This window comes from Drosophila hydei, unplaced genomic scaffold (assembly GCF_003285905.1).
Source record: "Drosophila hydei strain 15085-1641.00,03,60 unplaced genomic scaffold, DhydRS2 tig00000315-arrow-arrow-pilon, whole genome shotgun sequence".
In the NCBI taxonomy this organism is placed as follows: Eukaryota; Metazoa; Arthropoda; class Insecta; order Diptera; family Drosophilidae; genus Drosophila; species Drosophila hydei.
In genome coordinates, this window is record NW_022045707.1 from 1152356 (window position 1) to 1170751 (window position 18396).

Below are 18396 nucleotides of genomic sequence, written 5' to 3' on the forward strand. Positions count from 1 at the left end.
TTAATGGCGGTTCAGGAATATGGCCAGACTATTCAAGTATAGTATATCGATTCAGTATTGTACAAAAATATCGATAAATGTGGGCTAGCAAAATATGTAGCAACATTCACACAAAACACGTACATGGCGCAGCAACCGTTGCCAGCAAGAAATGAAAGATATATATTCATAAATTTCAGATTTCTAGACGTATAACTTACAGAACCTAAATATCTCAAAATTTATACATAAAATCCTTGTGCGCCAAATTTTTTAAACGTATTGAAACGGTTCTTCTCAGATAAGATCAATTGGGAAGCAACTAATAGAATTTTTGTAATCGAATGATGTTTAGTCATATCAAATTATAAGTCGCGCATTAAAAAAATATTTCTTCCAATTCTAATATCTGATCATTCATGGTACTTTTAAAGCCACCCTCCTAATTTCCATTCAGCATATATGGCAGCAACCTCTCTACTGCGAAAGTTCATTTATCGATGTATCGATATACTACGTTAAACACTACAAAAGCCCAACATCGGCTGCTGAGCATTTCATTCGTGTTTTCCTCGTCGTTTGGTTGAGCGCGCAGAAGAAGGCGTGTTGTGAGAGTCAAAGCCACAGAAAAAGTATAATTGTGCACGCGCATTCAAATAGTAAAAAAAAGAATAGTCTGTCCTTATTTAATCGTCTACACGTGTATTTCGCAATAATAAAATAATATACTAAGCAGTCTAATTGTGGCAAGAAAGAGAAAGCAAACATCATTACATAAGCAAATGTTCAGCATTTGCAAATGATTATTGAGCATCAGATGAAAACGAAGCAGACGAAGAGGCGTCCGTCAAACATCACAATTTTCGATTGCATATTTCATCAGCCATATACACAATTAATGTGTTGAAAGCTGCGGAGTAACTGTATTGAAAAGCAAAATTACTTGAACTGAACAACCCAGCAGTCAATTTGCCAAAGAGAGAGGGAAAATATGTGCTCGGCAACAAAACAAAGGCAGAAATGTTTAAGTATACGCAGCAAAAGCAATAACAACGTTAGCAACAGTAGCAGCAGCAGACAAAATATATCGGCGCCTAGCAACAAGACGAATTCACTGCGAATTGCGGCCATGTGTAACAAGTTTCTCTGATTCGCCGTAGATCAAAGATACAGCTACAGGCCAAAGATTGTAAATACAATACGTATACACGTATACATACGTATATATATATAAAGAGTAAAAGAGCAAGCTAATAGCTTCTAACAACATTAATAACAGTACAACAAAGACAAATCTCGCAACCGAAAATGAACGCAAATACAGCTCCAAGCAGCCCTGGCAAATTTAATGTGTTTGCCCATGTTAAATACGAGCATCTGGTTGCTGGCGTCTCAGGCGGCGTTGCATCCACGCTTATCCTGCACCCATTGGATCTTATTAAAATACGCTTTGCTGGTGAGTACCCTGTGAATGAACAAACGAATGATTGCAATGCGATCACCCAGTCTGCGCGAGATATGAGCGTCTGGCACGTGACTGACCCACAAGAGCGCACTGTCGGCAATAAACAGTAACTGTAGATTTGCGTCTTCCCCTTCCTCTGTTTTGTATTCGTTTAGTGTTGCGCAGTTCGTTTGACATTTTCGTTCAAGCTGTCGGGCTGCAAAGGCGGCGTTATTCTAGCACATGCAAGTGTTTTGTTTCAGATTTGTACATATACATTTTCAGTCGTAATATCCAATTAGCTTTTATTTTAAAACAGAATTTTTGGCTTGAGCCAATAAGACTAAAGCAATTTTTTTATCTGTTATAAGGCTTATCAATAATCTTTTTTGTTCGTACAATTTAGCTTTTCTAAAGAACTAGCTCAGCACTGCATGCGATTACATTGTTGGTTCTTTCTCTCTCTTTCTATTCGTCTTATCATGTGTTTGCAGTTGCATTCGAAAATTTCCATGAACGCTTTGAACCGGCGTTAAATTAGTCTGGTAATGTTGTAATAACAGCAAATAAACTAACAGCGGCACGTGGAGCTAAAAAAACTTATAAATATGTAAATATATAAATAAACTTTTGCCTGTTGATTGCGTTCCCATTCGACATTAATTTATTGACGGCTTGACATTTGCGAAAACAAATTAAAGTCCTCAAGTTTTTTTTTGACCGATTATGCTACATTTTGTTGGCTTATCAACAGGGTATACTGCGCAATCTACGCACGTACGAGAATGAGCTAGAAGAACGCGCCCCCTCGCAGAATTTGGCATTTATTGGGTTCCATTAAGTTTATATTGCCATAATGGATACAGTGAAAGCTACCTTGACCGAAAACTATATTTCTATTTAAGGGAGTTACGTTTGATGAGCTTTCACTGTACTTTGAATATTATGACTCAGCATTTAGCTATTGTTTTGTACAGATATATATATACATATACTCATATAAGTAGTTGTCCTCGTTTAGGCTTTGTTTCCGTATTTTGCTCGATTTTTTCAATAATAAGCCATAACAATAACAACAACAACATCAACAGGTTTTTGTTGTTTGTTTTGATTTTCTTAGATTTATTAACTTCTGTTTTCCCAGTCGGTAAACTTTTCACTTAACCTGTTTAAAATTGTCAATTTTAATGGTAAATAAATACATTGATAATCTGAATTAAATAAGTTAACAGTGCCAACAAATTAAGATGTTTATGCGAAAAATGTTCAAGCGAATCAAATAAAATAAAAGTAAATGAAGAAACATCGTGTGACCCCAAGAAGCAAAAGCATATGCTGACGCCATCTATTGACCAGAATTCGCAACACACACGCACGCACTTCAGTATCTTGAGTATAAGCTTATGAATATAGACATATGTGTGCACATACGACTGTATGACGCATCTAGCGGGGGAAAAACGAATCAAAACGTCAGCAAATGGCGTAAACTTGTTTATCTTTATTATACCGTTTACTAAAGCCACAGATGATGGGTATATTATGGTGCTCGAAATCTATAGCAAATATATATATATATATATATATTAAAATATCATATACATATACATATATTATATACGATAAAAAATAACTAGCAAAGCAGTTAGCAACACAACATATGCTGTTACTTACAGGGTAGCACACAGTCGACCTTTGCACTTCTACTTCTTGCGCATTCGCTTGTTTATTGCTGCCGTTCAGCGGCATCACGTGACGAAAATGTTGACTGTACGTTTTGTTAACGGCATATATCTACATATATGTGTGTGCATGTGTGTATATATCGGCAGAAGCAACTGGTTAAATCAACTTCAGTTGTTGTTACCAAGTGCGCAGTTGCTAGCGCTGCAAAACAGACTAAATTCGTGTGGCCGATCTGAATTCAAACATCAGCTGTTTCTATATATGTATGTATATATGTTTTATCAATATGTGTATGAGCAACAGTCTACAGATAATTGGTATATATTCTATATGACATTCTTCTTTAATTTCCCTTTCCTGTAGTACATTCGAACAGGATATTTTGCGCGAATTTCTGTTGCTTCAGCCTCTCCGCCAAGGTCAATCACAAGTCAAACTAGCGAAAGCAGCGCCATCTATAAATAGAATCTTCTGACAAGAGACGAGCCCCCAAAACGCCGCTGTTGTCAGGGCAGATCGCAGCGTCAGCGTTTCTTATTAGCAGCTTGTGTTTTTTCTGTTCTATATAGACATATATATAAATATATATTTAAATAATTATAGACACATCGAAAGTCAAGCTAATGCCCGCACAAACAAGAGCTATAGCAACAGCCAGCCTATAAAGCTACATTCACCATTTTTCCAATTGGACTCGTTATCACATCCGTTGCGAACAATTAGCGCTATCTCTGTTGGCCGCGAAAACAACAAGTTGTTGTTGAGGTTGTTATTGACTGCTATTGTTGTTGAAGCTGGCCATTATTCAGGGCCCAAAAATCAACAACAACAACAGAAACTGATTCGATGTACAGTCGGTTAAAAAGCATTGCCAAAAAAAAGCTGTGTATCAATTTAATACATAACAATTTATGGCTATCTAATGGACTGATTGAACATTGCTCTATGAATCACTAGCACATAACCTCAACTTGCCTTTTCTAGTTGATTGGTTGATTGAAAGTCTAGACAGTTCCTAATACTGTGACCATTCAAATTTACTTGCTATTATTTTTTAAGAATGCAAAAAGTGATTAGCAAAAACTTTCAAATTTTGCAACTCATTAGCAGTTTGATAAAAAGAAATATAGTACCTTAAGGTTATTACTCAATTAGTCACGTAAGAAGCGTGCCTAGTTCTTGAAGGCTAATGTCTAGACTGAACAGTAAACAGTTCGTAAATATATATATATTTATCATTTACGAGTTTCGTTTGTGGTTTCATTTACAGTGAACGATGGTCGCACAGCGGCTGTGCCTCAATATCGTGGACTGGGCAGCGCCTTTACCACCATCTTTCGTCAGGAGGGCTTCCGTGGACTCTACAAGGGCGTTACACCCAATGTCTGGGGCTCCGGCTCCTCGTGGGGTCTATACTTTATGTTGTAAGTAACTGAATCCTATTGAAAGGTAGGAATTGATTAACAGTTCTTTACTATCTCTCAGCTACAACACCATCAAGACGTTTATACAGGGGGGCAATACGACGATGTCTCTAGGCCCCACAATGCATATGTTGGCAGCCGCCGAATCGGGCGCTCTCACATTACTGCTTACAAATCCCATTTGGGTGGTAAAGACGCGTCTCTGCCTGCAATACGATTCGGCGGGCAGCAGTGAATATCGTGGCATGGTGCATGCTCTATCTGAAATCTATAAGGCTGAGGGTATTCGTGGACTCTATCGGGGATTTGTGCCTGGCATGCTGGGCGTCTCGCATGGTGCCATTCAGTTCATGACCTACGAGGAGATGAAGAACGCATATAATGAATATCGCAAGCTGCCCATCGACACGAAATTGGTGTGTAGCATCACATGATCCAGCTGTTGCCATCTAGATATATATCAATAGATATCGTATATACATATACATATACATACTTAGCTCTTGCTACAGTGTGCATATAGTATAGCTATATATGCCTATTTGGCAACTGTTCAATAGAATTTTATTTTCAACTAAATTCTACTTTGCTCATTCACTCCCTCTCTCTCTCTCCGTCTCCCTCTATTAGGCAACGAGTGAATATTTGGCATTTGCAGCGATGTCGAAGCTAATTGCAGCAGCAGCCACATATCCATATCAGGTGGTTCGTGCACGTCTGCAGGATCACCATCATCGCTATAACGGCACCTGGGATTGCATTAAACAGACTTGGAGGTACGAACGTATGCGTGGTTTCTATAAGGGACTCGTGCCGTACTTGGTCCACGTAACGCCTAACATTTGCATGGTTATGCTCATATGGGAGAAGCTTACCAGCTAGGCGTATTAGAGTATTCAACTAAATGATAGTTATACATATATAAGATATACCCATATATATGCATATACATATATACATATATGTATATGAATATATACACGAATCTACGCGGAAATTTAGCTGCATGACAAAGCGTATCATTTATTTTGTATTATTGTTTAATGATTTTGTTTTACTTTTGTAATTAATTATAGTTAGTATATGTTTATAATTGAGATTAAGTTAATTCCATAGTTAGAATTGATACTATATGGTTTTTTCATATATTATAAAATTCGATAAGGAAACTTGTGCTATAAATGGAAAAAAAATATGTGAAATGTAATTTCAAAGAATTTGCACAAACATTTAGTTTATAGTTTAGTTAAATTATTTATTTGCATAAATTGTTCTAGTTAGGCATAATTAATTTTCATTTTGGCAAAAAGATTCTTCATAATTTTACACATTTTCTGTTGGAAAATAACTAAATAACCTTAGGATAACATTTCACATGTGAAACGAACAAAAGAAAACTTTCATGAAAAGAATATTAGCGAAAGATATATATCTTAAAACATTAAAATGCCAAGAAACTATATAAAACAAAATATGTTTCCACAAGTTCTCAACACGAGTTGTTTTTTATTTCGCCTTCAGCCTCTGTAAGTAAGTAGTATATGAATATATCTATATATATATAAAGTTCTTTTAAATTGTGCAGAATCTCTTTGCTAAACTGAAATGAATTGCATTGTAAGTAGTTAAGGTGCTTGAAGATAAATTACTTATATTATTATTGCTTGATTTTCATTGCAGGTTCGAGGGTTGGAAGGGTTTCTACAAGGGTTTGAAAGCGAATCTTATAAGGGTTGTGCCTGCCTGTATGGTCACGTTCTTGGTTTATGAGAATGTCTCCCATTTCATGCTGGCCCGAAGCAAAGACCGCAAGGACGCTCACAATAGTGAACAAGAAACCACTTAAGCTGTGCCTTTTTCATACACCTATATTTATTTAGCGCGAAGTGTTTAGACATGTTGATCAACGGCCACCACATTTCATTTAGTTGTTAATTATTTAGTTTATATTATGTATAGATTTACATATTTTAACTATTGTTAACTATATTTTTGTGCAGACTGAGTAAGTAGAGCCTGTGTAAGTCTTAAATGCAAACGATATTCCTATGCAGAAGCATATATAACGAATCGAAAAAGCTTTATCTTTTCTAAGTCAAAGTGCAAGTGTAGAGCTTCGCTTTGAAATATAGCTGTGTATAGATTTTAAGAAATATAATTTGTAAAAACATCACATTTCTATACGTTTTTTCTACAATGGTTTGGTCTGTTTTATTTCAAACGAAATTATTTTGGGCTGTCGACAAACGTTCAATTCAAATTTCTAATTGGCGCGATACTGTGGAAAAATCTTAACGATAACCGTTTCAGGCATTCGTTCAATTACTTTTTGTAGCATTTCGTGAAAATTAATATTTTTTAAATATAAATCATGTGTAATTTTTATTAATATAATTTATATGTACGTACGCAGCTAATAATAAACTTAAGAGTTGTCATCTTTTGCATTAATGAAAATGAAATAAACTATAATTGTCAACACTTAATTCAAATGGTGCGAATTGGCGCGCTGTGCAAAACCGTTTCTTTCCAACCGTTTCAAGCATTTAAATAACCGTTTCGCTCATCTCAAGCTCTCCACAAGGCATTTCGTTCAGTTAACAATAGAATGTGACGGCGAGTGGACGTATTGCGCTTCTTTCTGTGTGCTTGGCTGTAGTAAAGCGAGCGTCATTTTTGAGTCTCTCTTTTCGTACGTGTGTGAATTTAATTTTCGTGATATTAAATTAACGCCAAGGAGGAATAATAACAACAACGATAAAACAACAATTAAAATACAAGTAAAAGCTTATGTAATTGGCTATGTGAATGTTAAATGTTTTAATGCTTAATTGAGTGCTCCATTTCTTGGCCCGAAAAACCAGTTTGCAATTTGTTTACTTAACTTGACATTTGGCGCTAGTCAAAAAGTGCAGCAATTGCATCCAAAACGAGCGAGTTCAATAAACCCCATAAAGTGTCAGAAAGTGATAACCTGACCAAAAAACAAAAAATTTTGCATTGTTAAAAATAAATTGTAATTTTGATAAGTGCGCGCCGAAAGTTCAAGTGCAGGCGCATTAATTACCGTTCGAGCAAAAGTGAAGAGAGCGAGAGTAACAGAAGGAGAGAAAGAGAGAGAAGGGCAACCGTAGAAGTTTTTTCGACAACCACATGTTGCTGAGCCGTTAGAGTCGACAAGGCGAAATAAACGGTACAAACAAAACAGAGCAAACAGTGACAGCACGCATGTGTATGTGTATGTGTATGTGTACATGCGTGTGTAGATAAAGAGCGTGCGAATGACCTTGACTGCTGGAGCAGACAAGTGGAGTGATAAAACAAGAACAGCAACAAATAGAGTTACTTTTCAAAGTCTAAAGGGCAATAACACGCACCCCACCCTCATATAAACCCCAGTGCCACTGCATGGCAACTAGCGTTATACGCTGCAGCGTTGTCTCATCCTCAGCCGGACGCCGCAACCTCTGCGACTCCCAACCAGAGCTCAGCTCTGTCGACTCCAACTCTAAATCAAAGTCGTTCAGTTATCTGAGCAGCAGCAACAACAACACCAACACTAACACCAACAACACTAGCAACAGCAGCTGTGCCTGCGTACGTTGCCATCACGCCTACGCCTGCTACAGCTCTAACAAGGACCAATCGCCAGTCGAGCATAAGCATCAGCCGCTAAGCGCAGTCTCTTTGGGCGCACTTAGTGCCAAAGAATCGCCCATATTAGCTCGGCATCAGCTAGCATTCCAGTTGGAATCGAAGCAGCAGCAGCAGCAGCAGCTGAGCAGCTCCCACTATTCGCTGCGCAGCGTGACGCCAGCTTACGCGTCGCTGAAACCACAAATCGATCTCAGCGCCGTTGAGGCGCTTAGCACAGCGGATATGCCGGCTGCACGCATCAACAACATGGATATCAATCGGAATAACGGTTATCTCTATAATGGGGTGAGTACAACACAGAAAATCTCAGTGTGCGAGGGCAGTTAAAAATTTAAACAGCCAGCAAAATAATATAGAAGTATTTGTAAGTTCATTAAGATATGCGTTTAATGCTTGTATACATGCTAAAACCATTAAACAGCCCTCGTTATATTTTAATGTTGCATAAAGCCCAAAAAAAGTTTATCAATTCCACTCGCATTGTCCAAGTTTTGCAATAAAAGGCATGTCGCTCTCTGTCAGCAACATATACAAATATTTATTGTACTCCCTCCCAACCCTTCTCACAACAACAACAACATCAAAAATTGTTGTGACAGCAGTTGTTGTAGTTAATATATTCAAAGCTCTTGTGTTTAACACAATCGATAAGCTTAAATCACGTTCAGCTCGGCGAAAAAAAAGCTGAAAATGCAAATTCAAATTCGATTTCGAGTTCGAATAGTAATTGGAATTGGAACTTTTGTAATGAGGAATGCAGCGAAGGAAACGAGAGCTGGAAGTGTTTGTTTACTATTTGAATGCGCTTTAATTTCCAATTATAATCGAGAGAGCATATGAGGTTTGTTGGGTATTAAAATTCTATCACAGAGTGTGACAGGCATAGAGTTAATATACATATGCTTAATCAGTTTTAAATATATAAACAAAATATGCGTAATCAGTGTTAAGAATTTCGATAAGCTTTTTATAATCACTTGCAACTCAAATTCCAACTGGAATTATAAACAGTATAAACTGTGCAGTAATGGTGAGCTGCCGGTTTGTATTATTTTGTAAGCATTTACATCTAATTAGAATTGGAAGACCAATTAAAATTTCAAATGGCTTCAAGTGTGGCGTATTGAATTGGATATTATGTAAAGCAATCTCTCGTCTGTCTGCAAGGGTATTTGATCGTCGTCATCTTTATAAATAGCTTTTTCTATTTTTTCCATTTCAAGATCATGTTAGGTTTTGATCAGTCTATAAATGAAAAGCTGCCAAGGAAAAAGGGAAAACACAAAACATTCGAATCTTATGTCACAGCAATTTCCACACAGTTAAGAGGAAATGAAATCTAAATTGTTGACCAAATAAACACGACGATAAACGTAAAGTGGGCAAAGGAAAGGAGAGGATAGGGGAGGAGAGGTGGGTGGCTACTGGCTGCCACAAATGCCGTTGGTTCGAGCCGTGGCACGTGTTATGGGCAATGGAATTTCACTCTCGATATGCGATATACTATATTTAAAACATATATATATATATATATATATATATATATATATATATATATATATATATATATATAGGCAAGCCGGTCGAGGTTGGCTGCCCAGCAAATTGAGTGTGAGAATGTGTGCGTGTGTGTGGGTGTGTCTGGGCGATACTTAAACGATTGCTAGTTAGATATATGCATTGTCTTATTGGAATCAACTTGGAACACATTTCGCAGCGTTTCACGTCACATTTTTAAGGTCACTGAAGTGGGGGACTGAAATGGAATGGAACGGGAACTGCATGCGAGAGAGCCCCTCCATATGAGCCAACGTCTTAATTAAAGACAAACAGTTATAATTATTGGCATTTGTTTCAAGTGAATCATGGCTGCATTTGGGCTTTGCTTTTCAATCTAATCAGTGCTCACCTTTTTCCTTTTTCGTTTTTCGTTTTTTTTTTGGGTGACTCGACATTGACAGAGATAAGATATCAATATCAATATCGATGCCCGACGATGTGGCAGAGTATCAAATATGCGGCGCGTGTACAAAACTTTTCATTGAGTAATCGCTTAGAATATAACATCTCTCACTATATATATATATAATTATATATATAATTTATATAATTTCTGTATATGTATTTAAATATTTGCATAATCAGCTTTTGCGCATCGTTGCAAGCCTGAAGCCAATGCACTTTGTGACTCCTGTTGTTGCAGCTAAACAACAATTGTTAATTTCGCATTTTAATCTGCCACACGCAAGTTGCAGACTTACACAACATATATATACATATATACATCTACATCGGTATAATTTATTATCTATCATGTGAGCACATAGCTAAGACAGTGCAAGGTCACGTTTTTAAAAGTATCTCACAGCTACAGATACATTTATAAAAATAACTGCATATATAGATACAGCTACAATGGTATGTAAACAAAAAGTAGCAGATAAAGCTAAAAATACAGCTATAGATACTGATACGGATTAAGATATAGCTAGAAATTACATTACGTTATTGAATAAAGATGCAGCTGCAAATACAGTAGTAGATACAAATGTATCTATTGTTATAGATATAGCTAAACATAATTAAGCTGATGTATACCTAACAATATATACTCTACATACAGATATGAACAGATTTAGATATCGATTCTAATACAGATACAGCAATGAATGTAGAAATGGTCAGATATATTGAGGCAGATGCAGCTATAAAGACAGATCTAGATTAATACATACGAATAGATGATAGATAGCCATAGATACTGATAGCTCTATCTTCAAGTATAGATACAGAGAGAAGAGAGAAGAGAGAAGAGAGAGAGAGACACGTATAGATACGGATGCAGAGGCAGAGGCAGAGGCAGAGGCAGAGGCAGAGGCAGAGGCAGAGGCAGAGGCAGAGGCAGAGGCAGAGGCAGAGGCAGAGGCAGAGGCAGAGGCAGAGGCAGAGGCAGAGGCAGAGGCAGAGGCAGAGGCAGAGGCAGAGGCAGAGGCAGAGGCAGAGACAGAGACAGAGACAGAGACAGAGACAGAGACAGAGATAGAGATAGATTAAGAGACTGAGACTGAGACTGAGACTGAGACTGAGACTGAGACTGAGACTGAGACTGAGACTGAGACTGAGACTGAGACTGAGACTGAGACTGAGACTGAGACTGAGACTGAGACTGAGACTGAGACTGAGACTGAGACTGAGACTGAGACTGAGACTGAGACTGAGACTGAGACTGAGACTGAGACTGAGACTGAGACTGAGACTGAGACTGAGACTGAGACTGAGACTGAGACTGAGACTGAGACTGAGACTGAGACTGAGACTGAGACTGAGACTGAGACTGAGACTGAGACTGAGACTGAGACTGAGACTGAGACTGAGACTGAGACTGAGACTGAGACTGAGACTGAGACTGAGACTGAGACTGAGACTGAGACTGAGACTGAGACTGAGACTGAGACTGAGACTGAGACTGAGACTGAGACTGAGACTGAGACTGAGACTGAGACTGAGACTGAGACTGAGACTGAGACTGAGACTGAGACTGAGACTGAGACTGAGACTGAGACTGAGACTGAGACTGAGACTGAGACTGAGACTGACATAGTATGTCTTATATTTATAACTGAAATCAAATGCAATTAATTTTCCCGCTTTCCCGCTTCCGCTTAATTTTCCTATTCGTTCGCTCGCAGTTAACTATAATTGTCCGCAATGAAAAGCGAATTTTCCTAAGCGAAATCTCGCATAAGCATTGCATATTTTTGCCAGCTGCCGCCAAAGTGTTGCATACTTTCGTGGCATGAAGAAAACCCCCATTTATGGAAATTCCAATTCGATTTCCGTTGAAGCCAAATTGGGGGCGTATTAAAAACATTCCTGTTGAAGTAGTTGTCTGTGCCACGCCTACCTAAAAAGGACGCCCGCAGGGCAGCTAATGGCGTGCAGCATGCAGAAGCGAAGTACAGTAGTTCAATGCTAAGACGAACATTAACTAATTTGACTAACGGAATTTGACAAAGTTCAGCTCGTAAATTTTTAAAAATAATTTTTTATATTTTGTATTTTGATTTTCAAATTATTAAAATTTATTTTATAGCTCATTAATTCGTAATTAATATAAAAGTCATCGTACTCCTTTAGCGAGTCCCTACTGTAGTTGGCTTATGGATTTGCTTAGTCTACTTGCCAAAGGGCCAACAGTTTCAGTTATTTCCTGATTTAACTAAACGGCACCAGCACTGCAGCTCTCTCTCTCTCTCCCTCCCTCTCTCTCTCTCTCGCTCTGCCATGTTTCATCGAGTTGAGCTCCACTTTCAGCTGCCTTTTTGTTTAGATTGGGGTCGTTGGTAATTGCAGCGCTTAAGCGAAATGCTTCAAATGCTCACATATCCTTGCCTCTTTTGCTAAACACTTGAAACTCCCCTCGCCTCGCCGCCCCGCTCTTCCTTTTGTCGATTGCGTGCAAACATTTTGTGTGCCACAAAAGCAGTTCTCGCTTTAGTTGAAAGTGAAATAAAGGTAAAACAGAGAATCTTTGAAATGAGCCTGAAGAACAAGTGGCACACGCAGGCTACGAAGGATTAGGCAAAGCTTAATTAGAGCTTAAAGCTCGTTCGAAATGCAAAGCTAACACCAATTGAATCGGATTAGACTATCTTAACTCTCCCACTATCTGTCTCTCTCTCTCTTTTTACTCTGTCTTATTGTCGCTTATAAGCCCCTCTCTCTCACTCAATAGTCTTTCTCACTCCCATCTCTACTTCTACTATTTCTGTTTTAAGCTCTAGCATTTCCGTTTCTTTCTGCTTTGTTCTATTTATCTATCTATTCTTCTTTTTCTCTTATATTTATTCTCCTTAGTTTCTTTGCCTATGACTTCATTCTCTTAAGGATCTGTTCATTCTCTAGACTCTTTCTCTGTCTCTTTCTCTCTCTCGCTCTGTCCCTTCTATCTTTCTGTATCCTTTCTCTTTCCCTCTAGCTTTCTCTCTCTCTTACACTCTATATCTTTTCTTAATAAATCTCTCTCTCTCTCTTCCTCGTCTCTTTTGTTCTCTCTGCCCCTATCACTCGTCTGTCTATATCTTTTGCTCTCTCTGCCGCTGCCTCTGCCTCAGCCGCATCTCTCCCTCCCTGTCTGTCTCCCTTCTCTCACTACCCCTATCTATCTCACCCCTCTCTGTTCTCTCTTTTTAATTATCTTCTCCATATGCCTCCCTGTTGTCTATCAATGCCTCACACTCTAGACACTTTCTGCTCTACTTTCTCCTTTGCCTCTGCTATCTCTCGCTCAAATGTATTCTAATTGCGTTGTCCTGCTCTCAAATCCTTCAGTTAAGTTATGCATAGACGCTTTTCACGCCTCGCATTTGTCTGAATTGATTATGGAAATGTTTTCCCGGCTTTCCACGCAACTTACATTTAATGAGGTTAGACCTTATACTATCTGGCAGCAGCGTATGGAACCTATGGAATACTTCTTAAGCTTCCGCTTAGTCTGAGCACCGCAAAGTGTATGCTTGACAAGTGCAGTCACAGGCATATAGATCGGCCAATGATATAGCAAGTCGTTATATATGGGCTGGCATTTAGTCTGTTTCAAACTGAGCAAATCGTTACGTGAGACTTGACATGACATCACAGCACACAAATCATTGGCTTTATCTTCCGCATACTCTTTGGCTCAGAGAGAGGGAGATGGGGTGGGGGCAGATGGGTTGCTGGGTTGGGTATGGTAGGTATAGGGTGTAATTGTATATATGCAATATGTCTTTATTGTGGCTTACCACGTTTTGCAATAAACGTAATTCTATATGTCTGTCCGTCTGTCTATGTGCCACCCACCAGTTGAGATTCTTTTTGAGCCGCGTCTCTCGCTGGCAAATCCTCAGCTTGAAAAGGAAGCCAGCGAAGTGCTTGGGGTCAAGCAGTGAAGAACTAGCTAAACTAGTTAGGTTCGCCCCGGCTATGGCCAGTCGACAGTTAGCTGCTTGTTAGCCCTCGGCACGCCCCATTTGGCAAGCACAGCCGCCGCCCCTGACACACTGGAGTCAAGTATATCAGAAATAGAGAGAGATTCATTCATTAGAACAAAGACTGATGCTTGATAAGCGACTGTCGCAGCATTGGGCGGCCACATTCAGCTACAGCAGCTCGGCTGGGCAGTGTTGGTAAGCGTGTTGGTTAACTGTTGGCTGTGAATGTAATGCAAAACCTGACCACAACAAGCGGGGGCTAACCAGGGCAGGGGGTGCGCCCGAGGGGTCCCTCAATCTCTGAGGCGTTGCACAAATTTATAAAAACTGAGACTTTAGCAATGCGATTTTCAGTGCACCATTTGCGAATGCTCGTTGCGGTCGCTGCGACTGGCAAAAAGCGTGAAAAGCGTGAAAAGTGTGAAAAGTGTGAAAAGCGTGAAAAGTGTGAAAAGCGTGAAAAGCGTGAAAAGCGTGCAAAGCGTGTGTATGGGTGTGTGTGCGCAGGACAACTGCCAGCAATCGAGCTACCCTATGTGATACCCTAGAATCCAACCAAAAGCAAGCGTGCTGAAGGAATATGCACAAGGCTGACAAACAAGCAAAAGCAGAGCAGGCGCAGACAGGCAAGAGTAAAGCGAAAGCGAAAGCAAACCTGGAAGAGGCAGGAGCAGCAGCAGCAGCAGCAGCAGCAGCTGATGCAGGGCAGCAGCTGATACAGGAGCAGGACCAGACTCAGGAGCTAGAATCACCAAAGGCCAAGGCACGTTCACGTTTCTCCGCCGCCTTTCGCAGCCTCAAGACCAAGAAGCAGGAGAAGGAGCAGCCGAAGCCCAGCAGCGCTGAGCAGCTAACGGCCATAAGCAGCGGCGAGGGCGAGGACCTGACCAGCCTGGGCGAGCTTAGTCTGGACAGCGAACTGAAAGCCAGCCAGAAGAAGAAGAGTCTAACGCGGCGCCTGCTGCTGGGCAGCCTGAAGCCCAAGACGAAGGAGCGACCGCACAGCCTGGCGACGAGCGATGAGCTAAGCCTGAAGAGCAGCAGCAGCAGCAGGGAAAGAGCATTGGGAACGGGACTGGGATCGAGCAATACATTAAAGATAACCATAAGTGGCAAGAAAGTTGAGACGGTGGAAGGCAAAGCCAAAGGCAAAGGCAAAGGCAAAAGCGAAACGGATTACCTGACACCGATACCGATACCGATACCGACACCGACGGCAATAGAAGAAGCAACAGCCGCAACGGCCGCAACGGCAAAGCCAACAACAGCGACGACAAAAGAGACAACTAAGCTAATTGTGGCCAAGGTGGTGCCCAAAGAGCAGCCCAAGCAGAAGAAACAAACGAAGCAGCAGCTGAGAGCAACGCCTCAGACTGAGGAGAAAATCGTTATCACAGAGAGCAGACGAGATACGCCGCCGCGCGAACGAGCACCGGCAAAGCCGAGTCGTGCGTCGAGCCATCAGTCAGCGAACAGCGCTGGTGACCAGCACAAGTCCAGCGGTGCTAGCAAAGCCCTAAGCCTGCCCAGCCGTGAGAAGCGTGCATTGATGCAACAGCAGCCGCAGCAGCAGCAGCAGCAACGTGGACATCGTTTGAATAAAGGCAGCAATACGGCAGCTCTGGAGAAACAGGCGCTAGTGACGCCGCCCAGCTCGGAGTTACAGCCAGCGCCGGCTCCCGCCAGTTCTAAGCTCGAATTGAGGCCACCTTCGCCACCCACCTCGTCCACCCTGGTCCTGGTCAGCCTGGCGGAGTCGTCGGACGCCGTTTCATTAGCGGAATCGGCACAGGCATCAGTCGCGCCTGTCGTGCGCTTCGCCGTTGGCAGCGCTGTACGCGGCCCAGACGCCTATGAGGCAGCTCTAGCCGCCGCAGCCAATCAGCAGCCCAGCTCCAGCGAGGAGCCCAGCGACTCCAGCCTCAGACGCTTGAGCTTCAAGCAGCAATTGGCACTGTCCGACCACGACAGCATCGAAGGCAGGCGAGAGACTGTGCGCTATCAGTCCGTGGCCAGCGAATACGGCGAGGAGGATCAGGATACGGGTGACGAGCAGGAGGAGGACGACAAGCTGCAGCTGGACAAAGACTCCAAGCTCATGCCGGCCTTTGGCAATTTGACTATGGACCAGGAAATGGAACCGGTAAGCTCTATTGGACTCAATCGCAGCTGCAGCTTGAAAAACAAGCAAAAGAAGCCGCAAAAGTGTTTGCCCTCCATAGTCAGGCGACCCCTCGAACCACACGGCCAGCAACACCTACCCTAAATGCTCGTTTATTAAGTGCAAAGAGAGCATATTGGCTTGGAGACTGTTGCGTCAAGACTGCCTTAAGCCTGAATTGCTGCAGTCCAATACTCGTTCACGTGGCGACAAGCGAGTATATTGGCTGTATTTTACAACTAGAGACGAGTGTGTACTAAGAGCTGATAAAGTGTTAACGTTTGTAGGGCATTACTGTATTCTTATGCTCGTTCGCGTTGTGAAAAGCGAGCATATTGGTTGTATTTGGAGCGAGAGTCGACTAAGCTGCGAAAGTGTTAAGAATACCTGTGATGCCACTCTGAACTGTTATTTATATATCTATAGATTCTAGTCTTTGAACGAGTATTGTGCAGTCGAGCATGCCCCACTGCATTGTTCACATTTCTATAAGCCTCTCTCTTAAGTTCTCTCTCTCTCTTTCTCACTTGCAGACCATAATGTCGCCCAGCGGCGAGAAACGCGAACATCTCTACAAGATCCTGGTGATCGGGGAGCTGGGCACGGGCAAAACCTCGTTCATCAAGCGCTATGTGCATCAGTTCTTCAGCCAAAACTATCGAGCGACAATCGGCGTGGATTTTGCTTTGAAGGTGCTGCACTGGGATGCCAACACGATAGTGCGCCTGCAGCTCTGGGATATCGCCGGACAGGAGCGATTTGGCAATATGACGCGGGTCTACTATAAGGAAGCGGTGGGCGCTTTCATTGTCTTCGATGTGACGCGCAGTGGAACCTTCGACTGCGTCAGCAAGTGGAAAGAGGATCTCGACTCGAAGGTCCAACTACCCGACGGCAGTCCCATACCCTGCATATTGCTTGCCAACAAGGTAAAGTTCTTGGTGAATTGATGATCAGATCACAGGGGATCTAACATGAACTATATATACTAAACTATCTATCACACAGTGCGATCAGGAGAAGCAGGGCATTGTGACGCAGCCGGAGCGCATGGATGAGTATGTGAGGGAAAATGGTTTCGCTGGCTGGTTTGAGACCTCGGCCAAGGAGAACATCAACATCGACGAAGCCGCACGTGCCTTGGTGAACAAAGTAGGTGATTAACGCAGTCAATCAATCAACTGTATTAACTTTAATCATCTGCAGATACTCATCAATGACAAACTGATAACTGCCGATGCGAATGATGCGGATAAATTCAATTTGAGTGCAGCCGATGCGAGCGCAGAGACCAAGAACAGATGCTCCTGCTGACCAGTTGCTGCGTTCACACAGATGCATTCCAACAATCAAATTGGGCTTTAAACATACACACACACCCACACACACATCTATAGCAACATGATAAAAATAACTATGTTTAGGTTCTTTTGTAAAGTGTGTCTAAGACTTAGCTTCGTATCATGTTCATCCATCAACTGGTTATAAAATCTAAGCTGAAGCAGTGCGTGTCCATAAAATTATTTACATGACTAAACACACACACCCAGATACACATATATATATATATAAACTAGAGCTCAGTTATGAGATAATGCAGCATCATTTCTACATCTGTGTAAAATACGAATCGTCGTCCAACTGTTTTTTATTTTTGTTTGTTTTTTGCTTTTGTTTTGTTAATGTGAGAGTTTTTATCTTGAATTTATATAGTAAATAGGTACACACAGACACACACACACACACACACACATACATAAACTCTGCCATCTTTATTTGCATTTAGATAAATGTACGTTTTATTCAACACAGATTAAAGCAGAAACGAAAAAAATACATTTATTTATCTGCACGCAATCAAATAAAAATTTTTAATGATAGTTAAGCCAAATGATATACGAGTTTTATTACTGAAGAAATTAACTTAATACCTATGACCTAGGTTGCCAGCTAAATGCGCATTAATTTATATGCTGTGAAAATGCAAAAAAAAATAATTGCTTTTATAGCTGGTGCGCAATAACTATGCAAATTTATTTGAATTTATTTTCTGGCGCGCACTTAAATTGTAAC

At 40.9% G+C, this 18396-nt stretch overlaps 2 protein-coding genes across 3 annotated transcripts; both read left to right on the plus strand.

Annotated features, from left to right (window-relative positions):
* Positions 1-202: 202 nt before the first annotated feature.
* LOC111599946 (mitochondrial folate transporter/carrier) lies at positions 203-6615 on the plus strand. The gene is made up of 5 exons (XM_023315798.2): positions 203-1435; positions 4380-4533; positions 4595-4949; positions 5164-5309; positions 6214-6615. Exons 1-5 carry the CDS (start codon positions 1288-1290, stop codon positions 6377-6379), a joined length of 969 nt encoding a protein of 322 aa, XP_023171566.1. The 5' UTR covers positions 203-1287; the 3' UTR covers positions 6380-6615.
* Positions 6616-7161: 546 nt separating this feature from the next.
* Positions 7162-18085, plus strand: LOC111599929 (ras-related protein Rab-32). 2 transcript variants are annotated; one of them, XM_023315778.2, is made up of 4 exons: positions 7162-8475; positions 16857-17252; positions 17332-17475; positions 17530-18085. In XM_023315778.2, the coding sequence occupies exons 1-4, from the start codon at positions 7942-7944 to the stop codon at positions 17635-17637; spliced, it is 1182 nt and encodes a 393-aa protein (XP_023171546.2). In that variant the 5' UTR covers positions 7162-7941; the 3' UTR covers positions 17638-18085. The 2 variants fall into 2 exon arrangements, with proteins under 2 accessions (XP_023171546.2, XP_023171544.2); XM_023315776.2 differs by lacking the exon at positions 7162-8475 and adding an exon at positions 14524-16305.
* Positions 18086-18396: the final 311 nt, after the last annotated feature.

What these genes read in the sequence shown, in the direction of transcription:
- LOC111599929 (XM_023315776.2), top strand. Translation starts at nt 14,743, where the DNA reads ATGCACAAGGCTGACAAACAAGCAAAAGCAGAGCAGGCGCAGACAGGC. An exon ending in GCATATTGCTTGCCAACAAG is followed by an intron (nt 17,253 to 17,331) that starts GTAAAGTTCTTG and finishes TCTATCACACAG; the next exon opens with TGCGATCAGGAGAAGCAGGG. An exon ending in CACGTGCCTTGGTGAACAAA is followed by an intron (nt 17,476 to 17,529) that starts GTAGGTGATTAA and finishes AATCATCTGCAG; the next exon opens with ATACTCATCAATGACAAACT.
- LOC111599946 (XM_023315798.2), top strand. Translation starts at nt 1,288, where the DNA reads ATGAACGCAAATACAGCTCCAAGCAGCCCTGGCAAATTTAATGTGTTT. An exon ending in TGGGGTCTATACTTTATGTT is followed by an intron (nt 4,534 to 4,594) that starts GTAAGTAACTGA and finishes ACTATCTCTCAG; the next exon opens with CTACAACACCATCAAGACGT. An exon ending in TGCATTAAACAGACTTGGAG is followed by an intron (nt 5,310 to 6,213) that starts GTACGAACGTAT and finishes TTTTCATTGCAG; the next exon opens with GTTCGAGGGTTGGAAGGGTT.